This window comes from Emydura macquarii, unplaced genomic scaffold (assembly GCF_026122565.2).
Source record: "Emydura macquarii macquarii isolate MOO-44397 ecotype Brisbane River unplaced genomic scaffold, CSIRO-AGI_Emac_v2 contig_968, whole genome shotgun sequence".
Lineage (NCBI taxonomy): Eukaryota > Metazoa > Chordata > Testudines > Chelidae > Emydura > Emydura macquarii.
In genome coordinates, this window is record NW_027131105.1 from 3,992,724 (window position 1) to 4,005,127 (window position 12,404).

Sequence of the window (12,404 nt, forward strand, 5' to 3'; positions counted from 1 at the left end):
AGAGCCATATAGACCAGAGAAGGGCAGTGATGAGGCAGTAGCTGTGCCCCATGGCCCAATGGTACCAGTGAGGCCAAGAATATGGATCTGCCGAAGCTGGTGGGCCACAATAGTACCAGAAGCATGCATCGGCAGTGGGTCCCTACACCAGTGTGTATGGCAGGCATCGCTGCTCCAGGCTGTAGGCGTGCACTAGTGAAAAGGCTTCAAAGACCACGTTGAATTGGAGGGTTGGTCCGAAAATGGCAGTGCCACTGGAACGGTTGGGGCCAGTGCAGAGCAGCTCTGCGAGAACGTGCTAGCTTGTTGTTCCGACCGTGCAAAGAGGAGTGACTCGGTGCACTGACTTAGTAGAAGCGACTCATCCGCCACTGATGGAGGGCACACAGTGCTTGAGAGTCCGGGACACGGTAGGGAACTAGCATACGGTAGAATATGTTCAGCCGTAGTGTCAGTGGAGACAGGCAGCCAGGTGTGCGTGGCACTGGGTGCGGGATTTCTGACGGTGTCGATGGAGCCAGTGGCAGAGGCAATAATTCCGCGGCAGGAGTCGAGGACAACACTGGTTTGTCTTGACGGTGCTTTAATTTGTGCTCCGTCAGAGACTTCTTGGGTGGAGGAGTCGCATCACTTCTCACTGGACTTGGCCTGGCTCGGGGAAGCAACGCTGCATTTCGAGGTGGTACCTCTCAGGGAGCCACCCTTGTGCCCATGCATGTGCTTCTTATGAGCCCAGTGCTGCTTCGACGGTGCTGACGGAGGCACCGGAGCCAAGGACGCTGCTCTGGACAGAGCCAGTGAAGCATTCACCAGCAGTGAGGTCAAACGCTCCAGTGGGTCCACCGGTGTGTGCCAGCCAAGTGCACACGCAGGCAACACTGGTGCTCGTCGCTCATGGAAAAGGAGCGTAGACACAACACACAGCTTTTAAAGCCGGCTTGTTGTGGCACAATCCCCCTAAGCAGGTGGCATGCCCTGGCATGGGGTAAAACTGTTGTAAACTGTATACAAGAATACTAGAAATCTATCAATATGGAGAGAGGAAGAGGGTTCCAACTGTGGCCATGCAGCGGCCAGAGGGAACTGGAGAGGCGTTGATCCGCACAGCCTCATAAGACCTCGGATGTACCACGTGGCCAACACACAACACGCATGGGGGTCACAAACAATGCTACAATCAGTTCCAGCTGCGTTTGGAATCCAGCTAGGGACCAGCAGTCAAAGAAGCAGTAACCTTCTGAAATAGCAGTCACCAAATGACATCGGTAAAGTGCAAAATGTAAGAAAAGGTTAAATTTAAAAATCATTTTCAGCTGGTGAGCATACATCACGGAATGCATGCACCAGAAAAATAAATATATTTAAGATCTGTACAAGCTGCATAACAGAGACAATCGGTGTATATATGCTTCTCTTTGCTAGCCTTACAATAAATTAAATCTTGGCAGTGAATTATCGTATCTGGAACAACACCTACTCATTTAATACAAAATTGATACTGCTAGATAACTCAGCTAGTTTATACATATACTGTAACAGTTAACAACAACTGAAACTGATAATCTCATACAAGTCCGGAACACACTGCATACAACTGTTTGACAGAATGACTTAACACAGGGCCTGTTCCTGCTTTCACTTGAAGACTGGCCCCTAATTTTTCCAGTCTGTTGCAGTTACACACACCACATGAAATGGTGAAAGAATCACACCCTCACATTTCATTTTTGCAATGTGATTTATAACCCTTTTATTTTATGGCTATAATAACCTACATTATTTGTGGGGTTTTTAAAATGTTCTTGAAAATTGCTGTCCATTTTGAGAAACTATAACATACAAATCAAGAAAAAACAATGTGTAATATGCCAGCAATAAGCTAATGTTTCAGCACACTTTCAGTACACTGTTCCACGCTAATGAATGATTTTGTGAAATCACGATATTCTGTATCTTAGATGAAACAATAGGAAAAAAACCCTCATACCATTCCTGTTGTAGTATGACAGTATACTTCTGCCACAGCTGTAACCACATATGTTTATAAGACTGTTGCAATCACAATGGTTTTGATACAGCACCTTTATAATTACCATACTGTGTGACACTGACTGAGAGAGACATATTGCCAAAGGCAGATTTTGTTAAGGAATGAAAAGCCAAGAACCTGCTTAAAGAATTAGAAGTTAGTTGTTATTTCAACTCTACTTGTCGTAATTGGTACATTACTCTTGTAATCTTCTTATTGAAACAGCCAGTGCTTGAATTACATGATTATGCACCCAGGTTTTCTTATATAATGTATATTTAATTCCTGATTACAGACTTTTGCTTCTTCTGCCTGATTTTTTCCCGCACATTGCAGACGCAGTATCTTCCATCATTCATAATTTACACCCAAGTGGAAGGAAGAAAAGCACCAAACACATTTTAATGTGACAAGAATTTCACTCAGAGTCTAGAAAAATCATGCTTTATCTCCCACAACGAGGCCATTATTGACCCAGAGTGTCTTCAGTGATACCACTTCTTATCCAGACAAGCCATTCTGTGGGTAAACGGTTCACTTTGAAGATGATTTGTAGTTATTTGTTTGACCTACCTGACTGTCACTGGTAATTTGAGAAACACACAGGGTGACGTTTCAAAATCCACCTAGAGGGAAATGAGTGTAATATTTTTCCTCTACCTGTTCTTAATTGTAGTTTGTTGCATAACTGTGACAATCTCTGCCACTTTGTGGCATGTTTATAATAAAACGCTTTTAAATTAAGCATTTCATCTTTCACAATGATTGGGGGGGAAGGATATTCTTGTATTCTTGTAAACAGACTTCTTTAATTCATTTGACCAAAGCAAAAACATCCCACAGTTCTTTGTCAGGTAAAGCTCCCACTGGCATCAGCAATCTTTTTCTATTGATGGGAGTTTTGCTTGAGAAAGAATTGCAGGAACCAGCTCCCCCAATGTACCCTAAAATTTCAATGATCTCCAAAATTGCCATTTTACCATCTGTGCATGCCAGACATAATACAGTGTTTCTTATTCTTGCTATCAGATGACAAAAGCCATAGTGTAATTACTAAAAATGACTGTATCAGATCTACCTATTCACCCAGGAACTTTCACGGCCTGTACCTAAGTGCCTCACAATCATTAATGAACTTTATCCTCAACAACCTGTTGAGGCAGAGAAGTGTTATCCTCATTTTACAGATGGGGCACTGAGCACAGGGTAGATGAAATGATGCACTCTAAGTTACATAGGGAGCCAATGGCTAGGCTACATAGGGAAATGAATTCACATCTCTCTAGTCCCAATCCAAATGCCCCATCTTTGTTATCCTGACTGTCTTTTGAATCCGGTTGTAGCAGGACTGCCATATATAACAGTAAGAAACAAACACCTTTTAATTAAAATATATCTTTTTATAACCAAAAACTGAGAAACCAGTCATTGCTTAAACATACAGAAGCTACTTGAGACGGAGCAGGACTCAAGCAGGTATACTTACAAGTAGACTTCCCATGGGTTTTCTCACAATTCGGACAATGATAGATGTCAATATCTGGTGCTTCCTCCTCTTCTACGCCAACACAACTGGAATATTTAAAAAAAAATAGACCATCTGCAGTCTGATTCTAAAGGTGCAAATATACAAAGTGATAAAAAAAATTTAACTTTGCACTTAATAGGCAACCATGTTAATCATGTAAGGGTATATCAAGGCAAAACGTTATGAACCCCTTCTGTGTGAATAAGGTCAGGCAAAACGGTACTGCAGCCAATGCTGCTGGTCTAGTGCTGAAAGAGGTGTCACCTGGAAGCCTGTTTGCCTGTTCAATGTGGGCCTTCCTTAGGAAGTGGTAGAGACTCTGCCTGAAACTTTTTTTGCTCCATTCACGAAGACCACTTTAACTGGCTGGGACAAAATAATATTAATATCTACATATAGTTCTTGAAATTCAATCCAGCCCAGAGATGAATTAACAAAACACATACCCTTTTACCAAATACCTATGGACAGTTGTTAGACAGGAGGGTAACGTTGGCAAGTGAGCAGGGATACAATATACAACATGCACAACTTAGATCCTATCTCCGTTACAATGTTATGAAGAAGAGAAGGAAAGGATGACACACAGCTCACAGCACTTTTGGCTGCCAAAATCAGTTGTATTGTGGCAGCTGCTTGGAACACCCACTGAGATTATTTTGGATGTCACAACATATGTAACAATACAGTGCAGCCTGCGGGCACGCTGTGTGAATGCAATCCAATGGCAGACCAGAGCACTAGGGGGAAAACAAAACTAAATTACAAAGGAATGAAGTGCCCAAGATAAGAAGTTGTTGTACAGTCAAAGTAGGGAGCAGCCAGCCAAATAATCAAAATCCACAAGAAGCAAAGACAAACAGGATTTGGTTCATGTTTGTTCTGCCTAAAACAGCCCAGATTGCGTAAGGCAAATCTGAAGAACAGAAAAGAGAACTTCAGTCCTCCATGAATCTGTGAGCCTTAGGATACAGACCCCCATTCCTTCTTCCATAGCAGTTGTGCTCAGCATAGGACCCAAGGCACGGGGAAACAAAGGTAGATCTATACCATCTTTGCCTTGATCCCCTGGGCTGCCAGGGTCTAGTTCAGTCCCCAACATAAATTAGACAGTCTCGAGATTGCTCTAATGTACACTAGCTGCAATGGCCCCAAAAGGCTGTTACACCAGTCAGGGTTTGCCAGCGTGCCCTGACTGTACCCCTTCTGCTGGGTATGCCCCCAGCAAACCCCATGTGCCAGAAAGAGGAGGATGGGCTAGGGAACTCCTCAGCTGCACAGCTCCAGTGGTGCAAAGGGTATCATGGGTCAGAATCTGATCCACAATCTTTAACTGACCATTGGTAAAGCTGAGTGAGTTCCTCTGCTATAAAAATGAATGAACTTTGCTTTCACAGAGACAGCCAACAGAGGTTTGTTACAGTGCCACTTGTGCCAATAAAGTTATGCTCCCTCAAGTCACTCAGCTGCATCCGTACCAGCATGGACCATATCCTTGTATATGTCTGGGGAAGGAGGAGAATCTTACTAAAACCTGGATGGAGAAATATTTGACTCTTGAAATACACTAAAGCTCTGACCACACTAGTGTTTGCAAAAGAGTGTGCCTGAAACCATTTTTGAAACACAGTTATAAGAAACTTGCATCCATATCTAATATGATTATAAATCCTCTGACTGCCACGGTAAAAAACACCTGCATTCAGAGGCGGTTTATAGCATGGCTTCCTTTAACATGGTTATTGACAACAATCTCAAAACATGCTGTCCCAATTTCTGCCAGAAATCTTCTGGACTGTTTTTCAACAAAGTTGCAGCTAACAAAATGTTACTCACTGTGTGGACAGTAGCCCAAGCTCATTCAGAGTTGAATTGCATATGTTCATCTAGGTTCTGCAACCAAAATAATACAAACCATGCTTTTCTCCTGAAACAACCATAAATAATGTGAATGCTAAAAGTTATAATAGGGCTACAATGGTGCAAGTGAGAGGAGAAGTGGATCAGTGCAAAACAAGTTCTACCATGTAAGCCCACTGTGACAGTATGCAGAACCCCTGGGGTACCACCTGGGAGCTTGGATACCACTGAGCCCTCTGTCTGACCAGCGTGGGCTCCCTCTCACACTGTGATGCTGTGACAAGCCACAAACCCCTGGCAGGTATTGCACTTATACAACCTTCCACAGGCAGGGACCACACCCAGCTCAATTCAATGAACGCTTTCCCGCCATTCACAAACAGAGAAACTCCAGCTGGCTCCTCAGCCCAGGCCACAGGTCTATACTGTCTAAAAAGCCTGACAGTGAAGATTATTATCCAAAAAGCCTGACCAGTGAAGATTATTATCCAGTCCATCCTACCCTCAAAGTGGAAGAAACGTGCATCAGCTTTTGTTACTGAGCACTTTGGCTAAACACTTCACTCAAAAACACACTGGTTAAGATAAAACATTAAATAAGTTTATTAACTGCAGAAAAATAAATTTTAAGTGATTATAAGCAGCAAGCGTAAAGAGATTAAAAGTAGTTGCCAAAAGAATAAACATAAGATTGTAGTCTAAGTTCTACATACTAACAAGAATTTGAATTAGCAATGTCTCACCCTTGTTAGCTGGTACAAGGAGTTTCTTAAATGCAGGCTGGACAACCTCCCCTGCCTGGGACTCCCCTCCCCTTCAAAATCCTTTTGTCTTCCAGACAACGCTTCAGGTGTTCAGTTGTATGGGCGTGGAGCCAAGTGAAGATGTCACTCTCCCCCTTATATAATCTGTTTAAGCTTGCTAGAACAATCAGGCTTGTGTGACCTGTAGGGTCATCCTCATTGGTCAGTCAAGCCTCATTGCAAAGGTGATTCCTACAGTGAGTGAAGCCTTCACTGCAAACAATTCCTGTTAGTGGATCTATTCCTGAATGGGTTAGAGATAGCTATTAATGCTGTCTGGCCACTCCATTGTTGTGCCTGAAAGGCTGTTTGTGGGAGTTTTCCACCTTGCAACATGTTCTAATAGCACATTCAACATTTTTTCATAACTTCACATACTATGGTAGCACATACAGTCCAACAGGATATTAATGTTAAGCAGATCAAGACTTTTAAAATAATACCAAACAAGGCATACTTTGTACAGAACATATCATAATTACATGATATTGGTGAATATGGGGGTTATTTTCACACACAGAGTGTCAAACCCATACTTCTGAAGGTCCAGCCACCAAGTTATATTGCTAGCATTAACTGGTAGATTGGCAATTAAAATCTTTTGACTCCTCTGTAAAAATATAGATCTGGCTGTATCTGTTTGCATTGTTCTAATACGTCAACAAATACAAAAGAAATGGATCTCTCTAAATTGTTGACTTGGAACCTACAGAAAAAAAAGGACAGGAAAATTATCACAGCAATCCAGATAATTGGGGTCAAAAATTTTACAGACAGTAAAATGCCAGATTAACCATCAGAGAATTTAAACAAACCCAATAAATTAGCACAAGTAAAACAGAATTGTAGCATTCATATCTCCAAAAAGCTGCATCAGCTGTTTATGCCACTGTTTTCAACTTGTCAAGCTTAGTAAAGGTATGGATTAGGCTCTAACGTGGTGCTCTGAAAAGTCTGTATTTAGCTATGCTAAGCAGCTGAGAACTGGGGCATTATTTATCTTGCTATATGAAGAGGTATGAAAAGCTACTAATAATGGGGCTAAGGCTCATGTTGTATGGAGGAAACCTGATGCTCTTATGGCAAGAAAAGTCATTTAAGGGGAATCAAACGGGAAAATAAGAATAATATATAATAAACAGGATCAGGCTTCACCCTCACACTGACCCCAGAAAAACAGGGTACCTGATGATCTTTCAGTCACGTTGCCTCACAAAGGTATTAGTCGGTTCAACTGCTTCAGCTAGAGCAGGCATAGTCAATTATTTTTGACAAGTTCCAAATTTCTTGGTCAAGGTCCACACTCCAGAGAAACATTTTTCACACCACAACAACAATAATGGTAATAAGAAGGGCAAGTGTCTACACTACAAAATTAAGTCAACATAAATTAGGTCGACATACAGTCATAGCAGTAATGACTGCATTTTTTCATGTCCATACAACGCTCCCTCTGTTGGCAGTGCACATCCTTACTAGAAGCGCTTTCACCGATTTACAACTATGAAGAGTTACAAAGGGATCTTACTAAACTTGGTGACTGGACAACAAAATGGCAGATGAATTCAGTGTGGATAAATGCAAAGTAATGTACATTGGAAAACATAATCCCAACTATACACAATATAGGGTCTAAATTAGCTGTTACCACTCAAGATCTTGGAGTCATTGTGGATAGTCGTCTGAAAACATCCACTCAATGTGCAGTGGCAGTCAGAAAAGTTAACAGAACGTTGGGAATCATTAGGAAAGGGATAGATAATAAGACTGAAAATATCATATTGCCTCTTTAGAAATCCAGGGTGCGCCTGTATGTTGAATATTGCATGCAGATCTGGTCACCCCATCTCAAAAAAAGATATATTGGAATTGGAAAAGGTACAGAGAAGAGCAACAAAAACGCTTAGGGGCATGGAACAGCTCCCGTATGAGGATAGATTAATAAAACTGGGACTTTTCAGCTTGGAAAAGAGATGACTAAGGAGGGATATGATAGGGGTCTATAAAATCTTGACTGGTTTGGAGAAAGTAAATGAGGAAGTGTTATTTACTCCTTCTCATAACACAAGAACTAGGGGTCACCCAATGAAATTACTAGGCAGCAGGTTGAAAACAAACAAAAAAGTATTTCTTCACACAATGCACAGTCAAACCAGTGAAACTCCTTGCCAGAGGATATTGTGAAGGTCAAGAATATAACGGGGTTCAAAAAAGAACTAGGTAAGTTCATGGAGGATAGGTCCATCAGTGGCTATTAGCCAGTTGGGCAGGGATTGCTGTTTGCCAGAGGCTGGGAATGGATGACCGGATGGATCACTTGAAGATTACATGTTCTGTTCATTCCCTCTGAAACACCTGGCACTGACCACTGTTGCAAGACAGGATACTGGGCGAGATGGACCACTGCTCTGACCCAGTATAGCTGCTCTTACGTTTTTATGACTTAATTGACAGGATGGGGCACTGACAGCCCCACACAGGGCTAACAGCTAGGATCAGCCCTTGGGCGGTGGGGTTCCAGCAGTCAGACCTGCGCTTATATCACTGGATGCTGCCTTTGACAGCCCGAGCTACCAGCCCTGTTTGGGCTGTCAAAGGCAGCAACAGGGGATGTAAGCATAAGTAAATGAAAAGATTTTGCAGTCCCTTCAAAAGCATCCAGCTGTCTGGATTTGGCTTGCGGCCTGTCCATTGACTACCCCTGGCCTAGAGTATGGTTTCTGCACAAGGTCTGTGTATTTATATTTACTAATGGTCAGATTCTGCCGCCGTCATCATGTGGAGCAGTTCCTTACTCCAAGAGTAGTTTCACTAGTGACAAAGGGGGCAGGATCTAGTCCTAAAGTCCCAGAGTGCCTTGCTATCACGATTTAGACAATCTTTATCCAAAGCCTGGGCTACTTTATGAGCGCCTTCCCTCTCACTGAATAGTACCTTACTCCACAAATAATCCCATTGACTTCAACTGGACTATTGATGGGGGAAGGTACTATTCAACATGAAGAAAGGTATCACAAACCAGTCTTCCATTCAAGACATGCAGATACCGCCACTCCCTAAAATCTCATCTACACTATAGAAGTTTAGTTAAAAACAATTCCCCCCAGTGCTGCCAGCAATTCAGCTGCACTGACTTTGGCTAAAGAACTCGACTGTAGGGATGGGGAACGCATGTAGATTTCAAACTTTTTGCAAAGTTCACATAGGTTCATTAACAGATTTCCCTTTTAACACGATATTTTTCTCAAGGGTGATTCCGTTCTTTAAAAAATGTTTTTCTACCTAAAGAAAACCCTCTGCTTTGTAGTAGAGGAGACCCCTTAAAATGGAGATGGCCTAAGCGCCCCTTGTGCAGTGTATTTATTTTGTCATGAGTATCTTTTCTTTGCCCCTCTCTGCTCCTTTTTGCAGTCTCTTTGTATTTATTTGTCATCTTCTCCCACCCACCTCCTCCATCTCTCAAGAGAAAAACTCACTTCTCAGGGCTTGGGTCAAATATTTGACCAACACATATACAATGATCAAGTGGGTTCAGTGTTAGACAAAGTGAGATCAGATGTATCAAGTGAGGTAGCAAACTACAGACAAAGGCCATGCAATGGTGATTCCCACATTAGTCTGTCGCTATGCAACCTGGACATGATACCGCCAACACAAAGAACTGCTGCTATAAGTGGCACCTTAGAGTTATTATGCATGTGAAGTGATGCAATCAAATCATCCATAAGAAGTCCTGCAAAGCGATGGCAAATCCAGCACTGAAACAACAATTATAAAAGCACAGCCAAAGCTGAAAACAGCACAGGGAACTGGAATCCCAGCCAATATCCTGGGACCACAGCAGCTGCCAGCCTCCTCACTGTCTGTTCCCCACTTCCAGAGGCAATGACGCAAGGGGACCACAAGCTGGCTTCTCCTTACTGTGAGCGCTACTGCTCCTTGAACCGCACGGGAGGCTTGCAGCAGAAGCCCAGGAGCGGATAGCTGATTTTCAGAAGGGATTCAGGGAGGGAGCAGACAGCAGAGGTAGATGAGAGTAAGGGAGGAGAGAGTAAGGGCTGTTTCACAGAACTGGGGAGGGAAGCAAGTGGCAGAGCAGCCTCTGAGGTGCTGCTCCTTTAAGGGAACAACAAGTAACAGAGGGTGCAGCAGCAGGAGGTGGAGCTAGGAAGCAGCACTCTGGGCAACAACAGATTTATTTGATTCATTTGGGTTAGTGGTCTAAGAATCAGGTTTTAAAAGTCTTTAGACGCCCTGGAACAATATGTTCACATCTCAGCAGGATTCTCTCAGCTTCCAAAGCACACACACAGCACCATACAGATTACCCTTTTGAAAGAGACCATTATAAGTGTGGTACTGTTTGCAATCCTCAGACACGGAGGTCCACCTAATTATCACACACAAACCCACTTACGCGTGCGGTTAGTCACCTACAATTGTGAGCACAATCACCATGACTGCGTACCCTGATAAGGTATTTGTAGATGCCCTGGCAGTCCCCATTTCTCAGGCTTATGAGCTGTCCCCCTTGCTACATTTTTGACATGGTGATAATTATGAAGATTTGCCAGACTGGACATCTCTTCCTTTTGGAAGGCACCAGGTTCCCAAAGCAAATGCAAAAAGAGTGAATTTTTAACTGGCAAAGGATCAAGAGGAGAGAAAGAAAATGCTCCCAAGATGTCCTGAAAAAGAACCTCATTCAGTGTGATATTGATATTAACATGTGAGAAGCTACAGCAGTAAATATGTCAGTTGGGGACCAAGGAAACATCTGGTGCACAAAGTTATGATGATGCAAGACATGCTAGTCAGGCAACAAGACAACATAGTTCTTTCCAAGCAGAGAGTGAGCATCTTATACATTCAACTAAAAATGCTATCCCATTTTCTTGCTCAACTGGTAGAAAAGCCTGAAAAGATGGAAATGGACATTAACCATCTAAGTGTCCAAAACATTCTCTTATTAAATCAGTCTTCTCTAGTATGAAGGACAACCAGGGTGTGGTGATTTAAATCAAGGCAATTTAAATAAGTGACATAAATCACTTGATTTAAAAAAATATATGTTTAAACTAAACAGAGGCTTTGCAAAACTTACTTGAAATTTGTACTATTGCATCTTTCAATTAAAATTTAAATGCCATTATAGGCAGGGTATCTTATTTGAATTTTACAAAACTGCTGTAGGCAAAAACTAAAACAGAGAAAACTAAGGTGCTGATCCTGCTACCATTTAAGCAAGTACATAACATGTGCTTAAAGTTAAGCAGATGCAGAAGTGTTTGCAGGATCACGGGCTGAAATTGTATTTTAATTTAAAACATTTCTCTTAATGGAATAAAATCTTAGTCACCTCAAAACAAAATTCTTCAGTGTTAACAAAAAATTATTTAGATTTTCAATACAATAACAATGTTATTGTGAACTTTTTTATACAGACCCAAAATTTTCAAAACAGTAGCCTAAAGTTAGGCTTCTAAGCTCATATTTAGGCACCTATGTATGGGATTTTCAAAAGCACTAAAGTGATTTAGAAGCACAAGTCCTATTGACTTCAAACTGCAATCCTGACAGAAGAGTATATTCTAGTCAAAGCATTTCAGCTTTCCTGACTCGAGGAATTTCAATGCCCTGGAAGGTGAAGTTGATTGCAAATATAGCATGGGCAATTTGCTGATCAATTTTTTGAGTTTGTGGTGTTCTCACAAGCCCTGGACGTGTCTTTTTCAGCATAAAACCATTTTAACTGTGAAACTTCTTAATAATTAAAAAAATACGTAAAATCTGATCTTCTACTAACCATTCATTCAGAACTATAGGAACAAGTAAAAAATGTTAGCAATTTTAGCAACATAAAGTCAGATTTAAAAAAATACTGAAACTAAAAACTTGATTTTTTAAAACAAATTCATATTTTTATCCACCCTGAGAACAAAACCTGCAAAGCTACATTACATTTTAGAGCTTTTAGCACAGAAGTGAGCCTTTAAGGGAGTTTTATTACCCCACCCCCATTCTAATAAAACAAAATAGTAAAGAAATAGTGAGGCTTTTTAGGACAGTCACTGCTCTCTTTTGAACCGGATATATTAAAGTTGCCTCAAAACACACTTATGTGTGTCATTTTCACCTGGTCACTTTCAGCTGTGACCAGTCTCCTCTGATGCATATTATATAA

At 41.7% G+C, this 12,404-nt stretch overlaps 1 protein-coding gene across 2 annotated transcripts in view; it reads right to left on the reverse strand.

Moving 5' to 3' along the window:
- Positions 1–12,404, reverse strand: part of PHF2 (PHD finger protein 2) — a 140,704-nt gene that overhangs the window by 66,719 nt on the left and 61,581 nt on the right. For both annotated transcript variants that reach the window (XM_067543821.1, XM_067543822.1), the window contains exon 2: positions 3,516–3,601. In XM_067543821.1, coding sequence (XP_067399922.1) covers positions 3,516–3,601 — 86 coding nt within the window. The remainder of the gene's footprint in view (positions 1–3,515; positions 3,602–12,404) is intronic.